General features: G+C 45.0%; 1 protein-coding gene across 1 annotated transcript; it reads left to right on the plus strand.

Moving 5' to 3' along the window:
• Window positions 1–1,976: 1,976 nt before the first annotated feature.
• On the plus strand, window positions 1,977–11,636 carry BPIFA3 (BPI fold containing family A member 3). The gene is made up of 8 exons (XM_081559697.1): window positions 1,977–2,002; window positions 2,176–2,314; window positions 6,877–7,027; window positions 8,024–8,131; window positions 9,004–9,153; window positions 10,342–10,426; window positions 10,849–10,912; window positions 11,430–11,636. The coding sequence occupies exons 2-8, from the start codon at window positions 2,191–2,193 to the stop codon at window positions 11,462–11,464; spliced, it is 717 nt and encodes a 238-aa protein (XP_081415823.1). The 5' UTR covers window positions 1,977–2,002; window positions 2,176–2,190; the 3' UTR covers window positions 11,465–11,636.
• The last annotated feature ends 6,431 nt before the right edge of the window (window positions 11,637–18,067 follow it).

Consider the following 18,067-nt stretch of genomic DNA (forward strand, 5'->3'; position numbering starts at 1 on the left):
AAAGGAACATTTCATACAAATATGGGCACAATAAAGAACAGAAATGGTATGGACCTAATGGAAGCAGAAGATATTAAGAAGAGGTGGCAAGAATACACAGAAGAACTATACAAAAAAGATGTTCATGACCCAGATAATCACGATGGTATGATCACTCACATAGAGCCAGTCATCCTGGAGTGTGAAGCCAAGTGGGACTTAAGAAACATCACTATGAACAAAGCTAGTGGAGGTGATGGAATTTCAGTTGAGCTATTTCAAATCCTAAAAGATGATGCTGTGAAAGTGCTGCACTCAATATACCAGGAAATTTGGAAGACTCAGCAGTGGCCACAGGACTGGAAAAGGTCAGTTTTCATTCCAATCCCAAAGAAAGGCAATGCCAAAGAATGTTCAAACTACCACAAAATTGCATTCATCTCACATGCTAGCAAAGTAACACTCAAAATTCTCCAAGCCAGGCTTTAACAGTACATGAACCATGAACTTCCAGATGTTCAAGCTGGATTTAGAAAAGGCAAAAGAACCAGAGATCAAATTGCCAATATCGGTTGGATCATTGAAAAAGCAAGAGAGTTCCAGAAAAACATCTACTTCTTTACTGATAATGTCAAAGCCTTTGACTGTGTGGATCACAACAAACTGGAAAATTCTTCAAGAAATGGGAATACCAGACCACCTGACCTGCCTCTTGAGAAATCTGTATGCAGGTCAAGAAGCAACAGTTAGAACCAGACATGGAACAACAGACTGGTTCAAAATTGGGAAAGGAGTACATCAAGGCTGCATATTGTCATCCTTCTTATTTAACTTATATGCAGAGTACATCATGCAAAATGCTGGACTGGATGAAGCACAAGCTGGAATCAAGAATACTGGGAGAAATATCAATAACCTCAGATATGCAGATGACACCACCCTTATGGCAGAAAGTGAAGAAGAACTAAAGAGCCTCTTGATGAATGTGAAAGAGGAGAGTGAAAAAGTTGACTTAAACCTCAACATTCAGAAAACTAAGATCATGGCATCTGGTCCCATCCCTTCATGGCAAATAAATGGAGAAACAATGGAAACAGTGAGAGACTTAATTTTGGGGGGCTCCAAAATCACTGCAGGCGGTGACTAAAGTCATGAAATTCAAAGATGCTTACTCTTTGGAAGAAAAGCTATGACCAACCTAGACAGCATATTAAAAAGCAGAGACACTACTTTACCAACAAAGGTCTGTCTAGTCAAAGCTGTGGTGTATGGATGTGAAAGTAGGACTATAAAGAAAGCAGAGCACTGAAGAACTGATGCTTTTGAACTGTGGTGTTGGAGAAGACTCTTGAGAGTCCCTTGGATTGCAAGGAGATCCAACCAGTCCATCCTAAAAGAAATCAGTCCTGAATATTCATTGGAAAGATTGATGCTGAAGCTGAAATTCCAACACTGTGGCCACCTGATGTGAAGAACTGACTCATTGGAAAAGGCCCTGATGCTGGGAAAGATTGAAGGCAGGAGGAGAAGGGGACGACAGAGGATGAGATGGTTGGATGGCATCACTGACTCAATGGACATGAGTTTGAGTAAGGTCTGGGAGTTGGTGATGAACAGGGAAGCTTGGCGTGCTGCAGTCCCTGGGGTTGCAAAGAGTCGTACACGAATGAGTGACTGAACTGAACTGAACAGAGACCAACCATTCTCACTGTTTCATTTATTCAGTCATTCAGTCATTCACCAGCACTTAATTTCTAGCAAGCAAGCATGGTGGTAGACATTACAGATGATCCTGCCTTTAGGAAAATCCTAGTCCAATTGGGAAGCCTGAGATTAGCCACCCTCACCCATTCATTCATTCATTTATTCACTGAAGAGTCACCAACACCCAACCTGTGCAGAGTCTGGGAGAGGACCCCTGCCGGATGACCCAACAGTGGGCTCCACTGGGTGTCTCCAAGCAACCAAGCTTCCCTCTGGATCCCTGGCCTCACCCCAGTGTTCTACCTGCTGCCCTCACCATGTGAGCAAGCCCCGGTGGCAGCTGCCAGAGCCCATCACAACACCTCCCCACAGCATTCTGGGGGCCTAACTCCAGCGTCATCTTCCTACCAAAATCCATGAGTCCATTCATTCCAGTGGCCACCCTTGCAGCCATTCACCTGTGTATTAACTGATCCTTCTTGATACCCACAGGTCCCAGAACCCAGGATGCATGCTTTCTGGAGGTTCCTGGTCCTCCTCAGCTTGCTGGCCTTGCCCTCAGCCCTACACAAGCCACACCAGCCTGGCCTGGCCAAGACCCACACAGACAGCAAATCGGCTCTGGCGAGAAGTAAGCTAACTTTGTGTTCTGCCTGCTGTCACAGGGAGGGTGGGAAAACACTACCCAGCTAGACGAGCTGGGATCAGTCACTTACCGTCTTTTCTTCCTCTTTTTCATAGACCCGAAATACAAAAAATTGAGATTGAGTTGATCATATGCCTATTCATAGCACATCGGTGTTATCAGGCACCATGGCAAGGCCCCTCTTGTGTTTTATTTTATGTTATCTTCCCTTCAACCTCTTATTATTCCCCTCTTCCTTGGCAGGCAATCCAGTGTGTTTAATATATGTGTTTTAAAATGCCCATATCTTTGTAAAACATAGGTTGGCCATAATGGTTGTTCAGGTTCTTCCATGACATCTTAATGATGTCAATAAATAAGTTGATGCCAACCCAATAAATAAGATTTCATATACAAGACTTCATTTTTTTTTTTTTTACGGTTTTTTCTGGACATTATGCTGTTGACATCTGTTGCTTCATATTAGTGCAGAAAAGTCCATGAAATTCATCCACTTCACCACCACTTGTCCCTTGCCCTAGGGATGAACACTTGAGTTGTCTCTAACTCCCCGCTATTATAAACTGCATGGTGATGAACATTCTCACGTGTGTTCCTTTTAGAACCTGTGGGAGAATTTCTCTGGGGGATATCCTAAAGGGAGATGGCTGGGCTCTAAGGCAGATACAAACTGAATTTAACTAAAGACTGCTAGGTTGCTCTCTGGAATGATTACACCCATTCCACTAACAAACACCATAACTCTGTCCCCATGTTTCCCAACACTGGAGAGAACCCACCTGTATCAGTCTCCTTGGGCTGCCATAGCAAGATACTACAGACCAGGGTGCTTGAACAACAGACATTTATTGTCTCACATCTCTGGAGGCTGGAAGTTCAAGTTGTCAGGGTTGGTTTCTGGTGAAACCTCTCTTCCCGGCTTGCAGATAGCCGCCTTCTCACTGTGTCCTCACTGAGCCTTTCCTCTGTGTGCACAGAGGGTGAGTGAGTGAGTGTACTCTGCTGTCTCTTCTTCTCATAAGGACACCAGTCCCATTGGATTAAGGCCCCACCCTTATGACATGGTTTAAGCTCAACTCCTTCCTCAAGGCTTCATCTCCAAATACAGTCAAACTGGAGTCCGAGGCTGCAATATGTTCATTTGGGGAGGGGTAGCGCAATTCAGTACATAATGTCATCTTCCTAAATGTCTGCTAGTCTGTTTTGCTTTGTTTTGCTGTGAGCAATATCCAATTGTTTTAGCTTGACTATCTGATTAGTAGGAACTTTGAGCATCATATCTTTTTTTTACATTTTATTTATTTATTTATGACTGTACTAGGTCTTCGTTGCTGTGTGTGGGCTTTCTCTAGTTTCCACAGGTAGGGGCTACTCTTCATTGCAGAGCATGGGCTTCTCACTGCCTTGGCTTCTCTTGTCATGGAGCACAAGCTCTAGGCATGCAGGCTTCAGTAGTTGCAGCATGTCAGCTCAATAATTGCAGCTCATGGGCTCTAGAGCATGGGCTCAGTAGTTGTGGTGCATGGGCTTAGTTGCCCTGCAGTGTATGGGTCCTTAGCCAGTGAATTCTTAACCACTGGACCACCAGGGAGGTCCTGAGCATTACATCTTAATTTTTTTAGCCATTTTGACTTCTTTGAATTCCCTGTTCTTACCCTTTGTCCATTTTTCTATTTGCTTTCCATTTTTCCAGTTCTCTTTGACTTGAGGAGATGTTAATTTATTTGACGTTAGTCCCTTGTCAGTTTAAGCACTGCTAACATTTCTCCCAAACTGTCATCTGCTAACTTTGTTTGTAGATGCTTCATTGAACAAGAATGTTTTCAAACTTACATGCAAGATTTTAATCCATTTGGAGGCCATCTTTATGTATATTTATATACGTAAATTAGAGATTCAACTTCACGTCTCTCCATATGAGTCCATTTTCTCAATTCATCTACTAAATGATTAAGTTTCCAAACACGTGGATTCCCTTTTGAGTTCTGTTCTGTTTCTGTGTAACTGTTTCCGTACCAAGAACATAGTATTTTAAATACTACATCTTTGTAAAATGCCATTTCATCTGATAGAACTTTCTTCTTCCAAATAAATTTTAGACTGGGTTTAGTTCATTGAAAAAGAAAAAGTAATCTTCTGGAAATTTAATTAGGATTTCAGAAACACAAGCTAGAATCAAGATTGCCGGGACAAATATCAATAACCTCAGATATGCAGATGACACCACCCTTATGACAGAAAGTGAAGAAGAACTAAAGAGCCTCTTAATGAAAGTGAAAGAGGAGAGTGAAAAAGTTGGCTTAAAGCTTAACATTCAGAAAACTAAGATTATAGCATCTGGTCCCATCACTTCATGGGAAATAGAGGAGGAAACAGTGGAAACAGTGTCAGACTTTATTTTTGGGGGCTCCAAAATCACTGCTGATGGTGATTGCAGCCATGAAATTAAAAGACGCTTACTCCTTGGAAGGAAAGTTATGACCAACCTAGATAGTATATTTAAAAGCAGACATATTACTTTGCCAACAAAGGTCCGTCTAGTCAAGGCTATGGTTTTTCCAGTAGTCATGTATGGATGTGAGAGTTGGATGGTGAAGAAAGCTGAGCGCCAAAGAATTGATGCTTTGGAACTGTGGTGTTGGAGAAGACTCTTGAGAGTCCCTTGGACTGCAAGAAGATCCAACCAGTCCATCCTAAAGGAGATCAGTCCTGGGTGTTCATTGGAAGAACTGATGTTGAAGCTGAAACTCCAATACTTTGGCCACCTCATGCGAGGAGTTGACTCATTGGAAAAGACCCTAATGCTGGAAAGGATTGGGGGCAGGAGGAGAAGGGGACGACAGAGGATGAGATGGCTGGATGGCATCACCAACTCAATGGACATGGGTTTGGGTAGACTCCGGGAGTTGGTGATGGACAGGGAGGCCTGGTGTGCTGCGGTTCATGGGGTCGCAAAGAGTCGGACACGACTGAGCGATTGAACTGAACTGAACTGAACATTGAATTTATTTATGAATTTAACGATATTTTTGCAATATTACATTATCCAGTTGCAAACTTAGTATACTTTTTCATTTATTCAGATTTTATTTTATAACCCTTAATAGAATTTTAAAGTTCAGTAAATGTCTTGAGCATGCTTTGTAAAATTGATTCTTAGAGATTTTGTGAGTTTTGTTGCCTCAGTAAATATTACCTGATTTTCTATTATGTTTTCTAGTTGGTATTGCTGGTACAGATGAGAGGAAAGTTGTTGATTTTTGAAAATTAATCTGCTACCCCAAAGTCTTACGGTTTATTAGTTCTAATAATTTGTCTTATTTATTCTGTTCAATTTTCTGTCTAGAGTATTACATCATCTGCAAATAGTGACAGTCTTTTCTATTTTCTTCTAAACCTTATAGTTCTTGTGCTTTTTTCTTATTGTGCTTTTTTCTTATTTTGCAGTATAGCCAAGGTCTTCTATAGGGCTGGGAATATATCTAGAATTCTTCACTAAGTATATTTTCTGTAGGTTTTTGGAATATAGTTTTTATTTTGTTAAAGAAGTCCCCTTATATTCCTAGTTTCCTAAATTTTTCTTAATCATAAGTCCATATTTGCCTTTAACAAGTGCTTTTCTGCATCTAAAAATTACCATTTTTACATCTATTATGTTAATATGATAAATTATATTAACAGATTTTCTTATGTTAAACCCATCTTAGCATTTCTGAAATAAATATTATATTTTATAATGAACTATAATTATATCTTTACAAGCCACTATTTTATGATGTATTTTTTGTAGTATACTATAATGTGTCTATAATGTATAAAACTAAAATTTATATTTTGTAATCTCATGTGATATTTTTATAATGTACTATTAGATTTGCTAGCTAGTCATTTATTTAGGATCTTAGCAAATTTTTCATATATAAAATTGATACATAACTTCCTTTGTACTGTTCCTTTTTCTAATTTTTTATTTTTAATTGGAGGATAATTACTTTGCAGTGTTGTGTTGGTTTCTGCTGTACAACAATATGAATCAGCTATAAGTATACGTGTATTCCTTCCCTCTTGAGCCTCCCTCATACCACTCCATCCCACCCCTCTAGGTCATCAGTCTTGTACTGTTCTTGAAGCAAGTTGTACTAGCCTCATAAAATGAATTTTGCAACTTCTTCTTTTTCCATTTACTTTCATAATTACCTTTTTATAAAGTTGAGTAAGAGTCTTCCATGAAACCAGGGACTCTTTGTGACCCATGGACTATAGCCCACCAGGCTCCTCTGTCCATGGAATTCTCCAGGCAAGAGTACTGGATACTGGAATAGGTTGCATTTCCTACTCCAGGGGATCTTCCTCCAGGGATCAAACCTGGGTCTCCTGCATTGCAGGCAGATTTCTTTACCATCTGAGCCACCAGGGAAGCCCCTCAGTAGATCACTCAGCAAGAAGTGGGTGCTGCAGCCTGCAACCTGGGCCTCCTGGCTCCAACACCCGCCCCCCACCTTTGCCAGGACATCGTGCCATGTCATTGGTCCCATGTCCATTTCCAGTTATTGCCCAGGGCCTCATGAAGCACAATACAGAGGGCCGAATCCAGAACATTCACCTCCTGGACAGTCTGAATGCCTCTGGGCAGATGGCCCCGGGGATGGTGGGCTGGCTAATCGGCAGCATGAGCCTTCATCACCATCAAGAAGGCAGGTGAGATCCTGAACATCATCTCTGGCCCTGGGATTCCTTAAAAGGCTCTGGGTCAGAGGGCAGAGCTGAGGGCGTGGAGGTGCAGGCCCTGTGACGAAGGAAGGAGGGAAGATGATTTGGGGGGTGACTGGGGAAGACAGCACAGCATAGTCATTAAAGGCAGAGGTTTCGGGAGCAAAAGTGTCCTCATTTACATCCTGGAGCTGCCTCCAACTTTGGGGGAAATTTGCTGGACCACTCTGATCTCATCTGTGACATAGATACCCAGAGCACTGCCCAGATAACATCTGGGGTGCCATAGGAACCCAGGGTTAGAGTTAGACATTTGAACCCCACTTTATTACTTGAAAGCTATGTGACCCTGGGCAAGGCATTTGAGCTCCCCGAGCTTCAGCCTTGAGTCCCACCAGTGAAATGGGCATAATGACCCCTGCCTCCTGGAGTTGTTAGGGGCTTTCCCCACAGCACTCATAGCCACTGCATAGCCACTAATTATACAACTGCATAGCCATTGGTATAATTAGTCTCGCAGAAGTGGGCCTGTCCTTCACCTCCACTTGCCCTCCTTCCTTCCTTTGGATGCAGGTCTCAAAGCTACTCAACTGTAACACCTGCTGTGCCCTTGACCTGCTTTCTCTGTGATCTGAATCCCTCATTCCCTCCATTTTAATGAGCTCCAGTGCTCATCACCTTGATGTATGAGGCCACAGTCACTTCCCTTCATTCGTTCCTTTAACAGTCATCCTCTGAGAGTATTAGGCTTGCTCTGAGAACAAGCCCAGTGGCTGGGTCTGCACTTGGCTGTGGGTTTCATGAGACAGCTGTATGGGGCTATTAGGGGCGCTTGGGGTCAGCTTGCAGTCCAGGACTCCTACTGGGAGCTCTTGCCCAAAGAACATCTGTAAAAGGATCTGACTCCAAACCCAACTGCCAGCCTTGTCTGTCAACCTGAGGTCCTTCAGCATTGGTGGGGGCCTTTTTCTCCTTCCTGTGTAGTGCCAACATTACCAACGCTCAGCTGGATTATGATGGGATCCGGATGTCTTTCCATAAGGACTGGTTCACAGCAAACATCTCACTTGGATTTGACATTGACTTGAGACTGTGAGTCATACAGAAGCAGGGTCTAAAGGGCACTGTTCCTCTTCGTTGGGAACCCGGGAGTGGGGGCAGGCAGATTTTGGCCATTTGGGGAACCCAGATCTTTCTGTCCCAACTGGTTTCAAATCCTGGCTTCCAAACTCACTTGCTGTGTAGCCTCAGGCAAGTCACTTCACCTCTCTGAGCCTTGGTTTCTTCAGCTGAAATGTGGATGGCGATCACTGATAAGTGGAGACAAGTCGTTTACTCATTTAAACTTATGTGAGTTCCCTACAAGGATCTTTAAAAAGAGAAACACTTCAATGATCTCATCACCCTTCCCTCTGCCTGTTTAAACTGTCCTTTAACGTTTGCTGCTCCCAAGGAAATGGAGGGCTCCACTAAATGGTAAAGACAGAACAAAATTAAATCTCCATTTTTTAATTTCCAGAGGCCCCCTCCCAGGAAGTGTTAGTCACTCAGTCATGTCTGACTCTTTGCCACCCCATAGACTGTAGCCTGCCAGGCTCCTCCGTCCATGGGATTTCCCAGGCAAGAATACTGGAGTGGGTTGCCATTCCTTTCTCCAAGGGATCTTCCCAATGCAGGAATTGAACCCAGGTCTCTTGGCTTGCGGGCAGATTATTTTACCATCTGAGCAACCAGGGAAGCCCAAAGGCTCCCTAATCTGGTCTATTTAAAGGATTTTTGGAAGCCACTCAGGCTAATAACATTTTTCTCCTTAATCACTGACAACAGAATTTAACAGCCAGGCACCGTGGAGCCCCACTGGGCTGGTTTGGCAAAAGAGCCGCTCTCCATATTGGCTGCTTTCTCCTCCTTCTACTCTTTCTCTGTCTCCTGCCCTTTCCCCTCCTCCTCTCTCTCATCCCCAGGCCCTTCAATAACCATATCATAAAGACACACGAACGCATGAACCTCTCTGTGGAGTTCTGGCTGGAGAAAGATGAGTTTGGCCGGAGGGATCTGGTGATAGGCAAATGCCACGTGGAGCCCAGGAGTGTCCACACAACCTTCCTCACTGAGTAAGATCCCAGCCACCCCTTCCCAGGGCTGGACCCCTTCCCAACCAGCCCTGGCTTCAGTCGCATGTCTCCACCACCTCCTGGAAAAGCCCTAGACCAATCTCACCCTTCCCAGATCTCTTCCTCCTCCTGCATTCCCATCCCGGGGATGGCCCTGCCACCCTCCCAGAAGCCAGACTCTTCCTCCCCCTCCCCACAGGCCATCTTCATCGGGTCCCATCAGTGACCTCCTGGCAGCCCTCATCTGCTCCCTGTCTTTCCATCCCCACACCCACTGGCCGGGCTCATAGTTCACTTTCTGAACCTCCTCCGGCTCTCCCTAACTCAGACCTCACTGCCTTCACTCCGTTCTCCCCCTGCAGCAGGGGGCATTTTCTGGTCTTCATTCTCCCCCAGCCCAGAAATCTGGTCTTGTTCCCCACCCTGCCTCTGCTTCAAACCCTCTGGTGGTTCTCCAACACCCTCTGGATAGACAGTAAACTCCTGGATGCCACTCAAGGCCCTACTTGTCCTATCCCATGCCCTACTCTGCAGCCCTTTGCCCTCGAGCCTCTCTGAGGGCTCCCTCCATCAGTATGATATATTTTCATGCCACTGTGCCTTTGCATATGCTGGTCCTTAGGCCTACATGCCCCTTCCTTCTCCTTTAATGCTCCTCCTCATCACTCAGCCAGTCGACAGATACTTGATGAGAACCTACTATGTGCTAGGCACTGTGTGCTTAATGCTAGGACAGTAGTGAACAAGATAGAAAAAAACAGATCTAAATGAAGATCTGTAGGCTGGCTGACCAAGTGGGTGAACCCCAACAGACTAGTGAGTCCCTCAAGGGCAAGATCTGTGTCTGATTTCTCTCCATAATTTCAGATGGCTGAAAGCAACTAGGTCCTCAGTGTATGTCCGTTCATTTATTCATCAGATATTCACTGAATGCCTAGATTGTGCCAGACATCCATGAACAGGACTGTGGGGTGTGGCTACTGACCTGGTTCTAATCTAATCAGCACTTAACTAGCTGTGTGACCTTGGGCAAGGCACATCACTTCGCCCTTTGATTATTGCTTACAGTGACATGTAGAGCTGGCTGAGGAGTCAATGGCTGTGTGAGATGTTCTCCACACACAGCCCTTGACATTAGTGTTTCCTGTATTTATCTATTCTGTACAACACACCCACCTCTCTTTCTAGAGTTATCCCACCAAAGGTGAATCCTCTTCTCCGCAACTTCAGAGACAACCTGGAAAAAGTTACCCCACATCTGATAGAAAGTCAGGTAAGTTTGAGAAAAAGGGTTTTCACCTTGGGCATCCTTGAGTCTATGGGTCAGGGCATATATATTGGCATTTCGTTGAAGAATCGGGTCTTTAGAACCTGGGAAATCTCCATTAAAATGTTCAGTTTTGCCATCTACTGGCAAAAATGTCCTTAAGCAAGTGACTTAGCCTCCCTGAACCTGTTACCCCATCTGTAGCTTGGGAACCATCACACTCTCTATTTCACAGAAAGTCACAGAGATTCAGGGGGACAAAGCAGAGTAGTGTGGTGCATGGCTCCTGGCAAATAGTTGGCACTCAATACAGGGGAGACACTCTTGCCATGATTCCTTGTTGAAATCCCATGGCTCCTAGCCACAGGCCCTCCAGTTTTCTTCTTCCAGTCCCTGGTCTGACCCTTCTTTCTGTCCTGGTGGCCCAGGTATGTCCTCTGATTGACGAGATACTCAGGCAGTTGGATGTGAAACTGTTGAAAAGCCTCATGGGTAAGTGAGCACCTGTGTCTGCTTGGTGGGGAGGACTGAAGATGGCAAATGGACAAGAGAGGTGCCCCTGCTTCAGCTCCCATGGAGGCCTTCTGTGGGGTGTCTGCATGTGCTCTGAGGACACTTGGAGGTGAATGTGTGACCATGACCATCACTGTCCCCAAGTGAGGTGGGACAGTGGAGGGCACCCCTACCAAGCAGGCTGTCCCCCATCAAACCTCCAGGTCACCAGAGCTTCCCCCAAGATCTCCGCTCAATCCTTTAGGGAGCACTGACTCCCTTACCTGAGCCAACCTGAGCCCCAGTTGCAGATAAACAGATAAAGTCCCTGCCTTCAGGGAACTCATTGTGAATGGAAGACACAAGTGAATAATTAGATATCATTTGAAGAGTTTCAATGCAAATGTTCCCAGCACTGGGCCTTGGTCAGCATGGAAGGATGAGAGACCCCTTCACTGTGGACCTGGGGAGTTGGGGGCAGACATTTGGTGACTGATTCTGCCTCTTCTCCTTACAGAACAGGATATTGCTCACGAACTCAACCAACTTTGAGTCCAGCCAACCTTCCATGAACCAGATTTGAGCGCCCTCCAGCAGCCACTGATGATTAGAGGGAAATAACACACTTACAGTGGGGCTTCTGATGCCCCCAAAAACTTGTACCACAGGTTCTATGGACATTCTGTCCTCTTCCATAATAAATTCTAGCTCTGAAGAGTGCAAAGGGCCTCCTGCCTAGGTCCTGAGGTTTGGGTTCCAGAAGTCAGACCTGATGAAGATCCATCCTGAGACTGGATATACCTGGGTTTGCTCATCAGCCCAGAAATGACACAGAAAACATTGTTTCTTATCCTGTAATTGGCAGCCAGTAGCCCCCATCCATGGATCTGCTCATCAGTGCAGGGAGGGTCCTATTGAGATTTCCCATCTTCTCATCCATTCAACCCATGTTTATTGAGCACCTGGCTTCCCTGGTGGCTCAGATGGTAAAGATTCTGCCTGCAGTGCAGGAGACCTGGATTTGATCCCTAGGTTGGGAAGATCCCCTGGAGAAGGAAACATCAACCGACTCCAGTATTCTTGCCTGGAGGATTCCATGGACAGAGGAACCTGGAGGGCTACAGTCCATGGGGTTGCAAAGAGTTGAACATGACTGAGCAACTAACACTTTCACTTTACTGAGCATCTAATATGTGCCAACCACTCTGCTGGATTCCAGGGGAGTGAAGAATGGTGACAGAGTGGTAAAGTAGAAACACTTGCACCCAACAGATCTGAGTTCAAGTTCAATTCAACCCAATAAGAAGTTCCATGAACATATGGACATGGGCATCAGGGTAGCCAGTGACCACACACACCCCACCTGCCCCCAGCATAGGCCTGGCACATTTACTCGTGATTAGATGATGGGTGAGTCCTGGTCTTAGGACTCCCTGGCTGTGTCAGGGACAAGGCACTTAACCTTTTGGTCTTCCTCCCCTGCAGAAAGGGGATAGAAATCTTGCAGGACGTGGAGCAACAGGAGCCAGCACACTGCTGGAGGGAGGTGAGTCATAACTCCACTTTATAAAACTAGGTGGCAGCTCTCCAGAAGGGCAACATATTCCTCCCTCTGACCCAAAATCCCTCCCCTAAGTTCAGAAATACGTGTCTGTGGACACCACAAGACCTGTCCAAGATTGCTCGTGGCAACCTTAGTCATAAGAGCCCCACAGTGCAAACTCCCTAAGTGCACATCAAAAAAATGGATAAATACAGTGGATAGATAAATAGCTTGTGGGACGGTCACCAGCAGAATGCTCTACAGTAATGAGAATGACCTGCACTCACTTGACTGCATGGATGGATCTCACACACCTAAAAAGCCAGGCTCCGAAACACAGATCTCCCATCTATGTGAAGCCCAAACACAGCAGACCTAATCCATGCAGTCAGCAGTCAAGTTGGTGTTATCCTCAGGGAGATGCTTAGTGACTAGAAGGAGAGGGAGGGGCTCTGCAGGGCTGATGCCATTCTGTTTCTTGATCTGCATGCTGATTACAGGGAAGGTGTTCAGTGTGTGAAAGTTCATTGAGCTATTCATTTATGTGCATTTTTCCCATTTATGTTATACTTTAACAAAAAATTTTTATTTTGAAAATAAAAACTATTTACCCTGCAGGATATTTGCAGGAATACACAAAAGCAGTTGCAGTATGATTAGCATGTGCTAGGTCCATGGGAAGTGCTTATTAAAAGTCATTTAATTCATTGTTAATGAGTTAAGTAATGACCATTCAACTCTTTTTTTTTAGTTGCAGTATGAGAACACTTAGTTGCAGCATGTGGGACCTAGTTCTTTAATCAGGGATCGAATGTGGGCCCACTGCATTGGGAGCTCGGAGTCTTAGCCACTGGGACCACCAGAGAAGTCCCTCAGTTCTTAAATATAGATTCCTGTCCTCCTCCACCCAAGGCAAGGAAGAGCAAACTGAAAAATAGAGAGGAAATAACACACACACACCCCATTAATAGCAGTAGCACACACGTTTAAGGACTCAGCATATGCCAAGCTTGGTGCTCAGAGCTTGCATCCAGCATCTCACCAAATCCGCACAGCAACCCGTTCAAAACTTCTATCCTATTCAAAACTGCTGTCCTCACACAGCCAGGAAATGACCAAGCCAACTGCACTCAAGCAGCCAGACTCCAGACTCCAGAGCCCACAGCCTTGACCACTGTGGATTCCCCACTTCAGTCTCCCCTCCCAACATCCCTGCACCCATCTACACACCCCCTGCACTTAGGGGAAAATGATGAAACATTCATTCAGCTTGACTGACAAGCTCAAACGAGGAGGTGTCAACAGCTCAGAGATGAGAATGGGGCAAGCGATACTCATGTCTCCATCTTTCAACTCAGACTCCCTAATCTGAAATGCTTCACCGGGGATTTGCAACCCTAAACGCCCATGTTCACACAAAAGGTTCCCCTTGACAGCCTTGAGTTTACGGGATTTTCCTTCTCATGATTCAAAGAGCAAACACGGGAGGGCTGGGCCTCATCCTCCGGCGAGGTTGCCTGGTCCCTCAGTGAAAGCAGCTTTTGTCCGCCTTTCTTCTGACCCCTGCTGGGAGTGCCTTTCTCAAGAGCCCTCCTCGGGTTTCTTGAATTCCGTTGTTTTGTGTTTTTTTCCATTTTAAGGTTCATCATGTTTTCTCCTGGAGGAGCTTGGTGCACCATGGACCTCTAATATGATACCGAGGTCTAGGGTAGGGGGTAATTGAAGCAGAAATTCAGCCCCAAATACTTAGATGCTTGCTCCAGACCCTGCCCACCTATGCTTGTAACAACTTCCTCTCCCTTCCATACAGAGTTCTGGCTCCCAGGGGACAGAGCTAGCATCCCACTCCCAAGTTCTGGAGAGCAGACCTTGCACAATTGAAAAATAAAATGAACTCTGCCCTTTAAAAAGGGATCTCTTGATTCCCAAAACAATGCCAGTAAAGACTCCCCAACACAATCACAATCTGATATATAGGATGAAAAGGGCCCAACCTCCAGTTTGTGAGAAACACAATGAGGAGGCACTGACATCACCAACGTGGAAAATGCTGTCTTGAAATGTTAGCTGGATGTCCATCCACACTTCTTGATGCCTCATGATCCTTGTCTTGCTCGGGGCAGGGAAACCAGCCACACTGGTGCTTCCAGGAAGGGCAACTTCAGCAGAAGCTGAGAGAAGGCTTTTGAGTCTTCGAAGCCTGGGTCTCTGACAAAACATCAGTGACAAAGAACAGATGAGTGGTTGCCAGTTGCAGGGGCAGGAAGGAGTCAGGAGAAGGGAAGGAGTGACTCTGAAAGGGTGGCATGAGGGTATTTTAGGTGTGATGGAAATGTTCTATAGTAACCTGATTATTATTGTGGCTACATAAAACTATTCATGTATTAAAACTCATTGAATTATACACGCACCCCAAAAGTCAATTTTACTGTAGGTTAATTATTTTTTAAGCCTGAGTTTTTCAGTTTCAAAATGTGGGACTATACTATGCTATAGTATAGTCTAATATATAGTCTAAGGCTATATATTAAGAATAGCATGCATATGGCTAATTGAAGCAAGGTTTCCGGCCCCCAGGACTAGAAAATCTCCCCTGTTGGTGGAGTGTGTGAGAGTCCAAGAGAAACTGAAGAGAACATAGTTGAAGTGTCTCCTGCTTCTCCCCAGGCAAACCTTGGCATGGGAGGAGGGCCAGCAGAAACCCCAGGTCGATGTGGGGGATTCCAGAATGGGCAGGGTCTGTGCCCCTGTTCCCTTCCAGAGCCAGGAAAGATGGCAGGACCCCAAGGAGAGAAGGTCAACTGGAAGGTCATAGTCCAGACAGATGGGCTAAGGTAGCCCCCCAGGGTCCTGCCTAAGGCCCAAGGAATTGCGACACAGAACACTTTTGGGTGTCCAGCAAGGGAGTAAAAAGTAAAGGCTAAATTTGAAGGGATGAAATTTCCCTGATGTTCCAGTGGTTAAGAATCCACCTGCTAATGCAGGGAATGCAGGTTTAACCTCTAGTCAGAGAACTAAGATCCCACATACCACGGAACAACTAAGCCTGCACGCAGCAACGACTGAGCCCATACCTGGCAATGAAAGATCCCACAGGCTTCAGCTAAGACCCAGTGCAGATAAATAAGAGGGAAGGAATGGGATGGGGGTGGGAGGGTGCCGGAGTCCCGCTCCAGCTGGTCCAGGGGTCCCCAAGGGATGAATGGTGTCGGCGAAAGGAAAAGAAAGGAGACAGAGTTTTTGATAGCCCAAAGACCATAATCTTTATTGCTTAATCTCTATTTATATAGCACATGTTCTTCTACTTAATGATTCTTACAATATTTTTCCATTCAGATCAACATCCCCTGATTCTAAGATGTGTTAAAAGTTTTTTCATAGTCTGTTGTCACATTTTGGTTACATGTTACCCCGAAATCTATTTTTATTTTACTAGAACATAGTCTATGAATCATATCATTCCATCTACTTTTTCTGTACAGCCTGCTACTACAGCAAATACAGCGTCTTGCTTCAGTGAGTAAGAACTATAGCAGTGTCTAAGGGCAAAGAGTTTCTCATAGTACAGCCATTGTCAGTGGTGGTTTGTTTACCATCTACCCACATAATACAAGACTATTTCTGGCAGGGACAAGTCTTTTGCAGTTTACCTAGAAACCATTTACAATACAATTCATATAGTTCTCTTCCGTTTATGCTTAGATTCTGAGGGGGAAAGGCAATTAGCTTAGTTTCGGTAATTTTCCCTGATACATGACCCAAGTTTTCCAGTCATCAGTAACAATCTCCTCATGAGACCAGGTCACAATAGGCTTAGGGCTTGTTTTCCAAATGATCATGGCCTTATTCCCTGGCTGAGTGTTAGGGACTCACCAGTCAGGGGCCTCAGTAGGTTTAATCATTTTTGGAATGTTTCTCTGCCGCAAGAGATCATTTTTCTTTTTACTGGACTCTCATGACCTCATCATGGAAGCCCCTACAACTCCAGCCATCAAAGAATGAAACAGAGTTAGCCCTAACAAAAGCATAAAAACAGGAAGGAGGGAAGGTTCCGATCCTGGAGAGAAACCGCTTTGCAGTTTCTTCGTGAGTGGTGCCGTGACTTTGTCACCCGGCAGTAGATCCAGAACGGCTCCCAACAGAAAGAAAGAAACACAGCTAGCCACAACAGAAGCATAGAAACAGGAACGAGTGAAGGTTCCGATCCTGGAGAGAAACCACTTTGCAGTTTCTTCTTGATTGGTGCCGTGACTTTGTTATCCGGCAGTAGTTCCAGAACAGCTCCCAACAGGAGGAGGTTCAAGAAGGAGGGGACGTAAATATACCAGTGGTTGATTCATGTTGTTTTATGGCAGAAACTAGCATAACGCTGTAAAGCAATTATCCTCTGATTTTAAAATAAAAGAGAAAATATAATTTAAAAAGTTAATTTGAAGGGGCTTTTAGGATGGAAGGGAAGCACAGCATCTAGGCATCGAGGAACTAAATGAGGTGTAGCTGTCTCTACATTTCCAGTCAAAACAAGGACAGGACAGCCTCCTTCAGATGCCCTGGCACAAATAAAGCCCCTGGAACAGAAATAAAATGCCAGGGGAAATGGAGAAGGTTCTGTTATTCAGCAAAATGATACTTGAAATATTAAACTCTACATACATTAGGGGGGGAAAAAAAAGCATATAGGGAAGTTCCCTGGTTGCCTAGTAGTTAGGATTCAATGCTGCCATTATGGAGGCCTGGGTTCAATACCTGGTCAGGGAACCATCCCACATGCCATGTGGCAAGATGCAGCCAAAATACAATAAATGAATAAATAAAGGGATTATGTATTTAAAAAGAAAACCATGTAGGGACTTAATAATCCACCTTCCAGTGCAGGAGACACGGGTTTGATCCCTGGTCTAGGAACCAAGATCCCACATGCCACAGAGCAACTAAGCTCGAGAACTGCAACTACCGAGCCTGCACACTCTGGAGCCTGTGCGTCACAACTCGAGTCCACACACTGCAACAAGAGACCCCACATGATGCAACTAAGACTCAGCACAGCCAAATAAATAAGGAAATTTAAAAAATTTTTTTTAATTTTTTTTAAAAAGAAAACTATGTAGACACATGAGCTTATGAACTGAACATAAACCCCCTCCTTAGACATTATCCCCCTCAGCCCTGTGAGATAGATACTAACTTCCCATTTTACAGATGAGGAAACTGAGGTTCAAAGGATTGGAGGGACTTGCCCAGGGTCATAGGATTTGAACCAGGGTGATATGGGCCCAAAGCCATCCCCTTTCTGCCATAACATAAATGTAACTTCCTAGCTTGGCTGTTAGCTGTCCAATAACAAACTTGAATCCATTCTTTGACTTATCTGCCTCTGTTTCCCCAAAAGATAGTAACAATGTGACCCAATCCGGAAGAGCTGTACCAAAATAACGAAAAAAGGGGACCCCTCTGAGGGTGACTATCAACACACAGGCTGTGGGAACAGTCCGGTATGTGCTTGAACGGATAACTGAGTTCAAAGCCACAGCCTCCTAGAGGCATCAGCCAGACTCACAGGAAGCAGGAGTAGCTCCCGGACAGTCTGAAATGAGGGGAGGGCAGGGTGGCTC

The sequence above is a fragment of the Giraffa tippelskirchi genome, chromosome 13, assembly GCF_054371585.1.
Source record: "Giraffa tippelskirchi isolate mGirTip1 chromosome 13, T2T-mGirTip1v1.2.pri, whole genome shotgun sequence".
Lineage (NCBI taxonomy): Eukaryota > Metazoa > Chordata > Mammalia > Artiodactyla > Giraffidae > Giraffa > Giraffa tippelskirchi.

What these genes read in the sequence shown, in the direction of transcription:
- BPIFA3 (XM_081559697.1), top strand. Translation starts at nt 2,191, where the DNA reads ATGCATGCTTTCTGGAGGTTCCTGGTCCTCCTCAGCTTGCTGGCCTTG. An exon ending in TTTGACATTGACTTGAGACT is followed by an intron (nt 8,132 to 9,003) that starts GTGAGTCATACA and finishes TCTCATCCCCAG; the next exon opens with GCCCTTCAATAACCATATCA. An exon ending in CACACAACCTTCCTCACTGA is followed by an intron (nt 9,154 to 10,341) that starts GTAAGATCCCAG and finishes CTCTCTTTCTAG; the next exon opens with AGTTATCCCACCAAAGGTGA.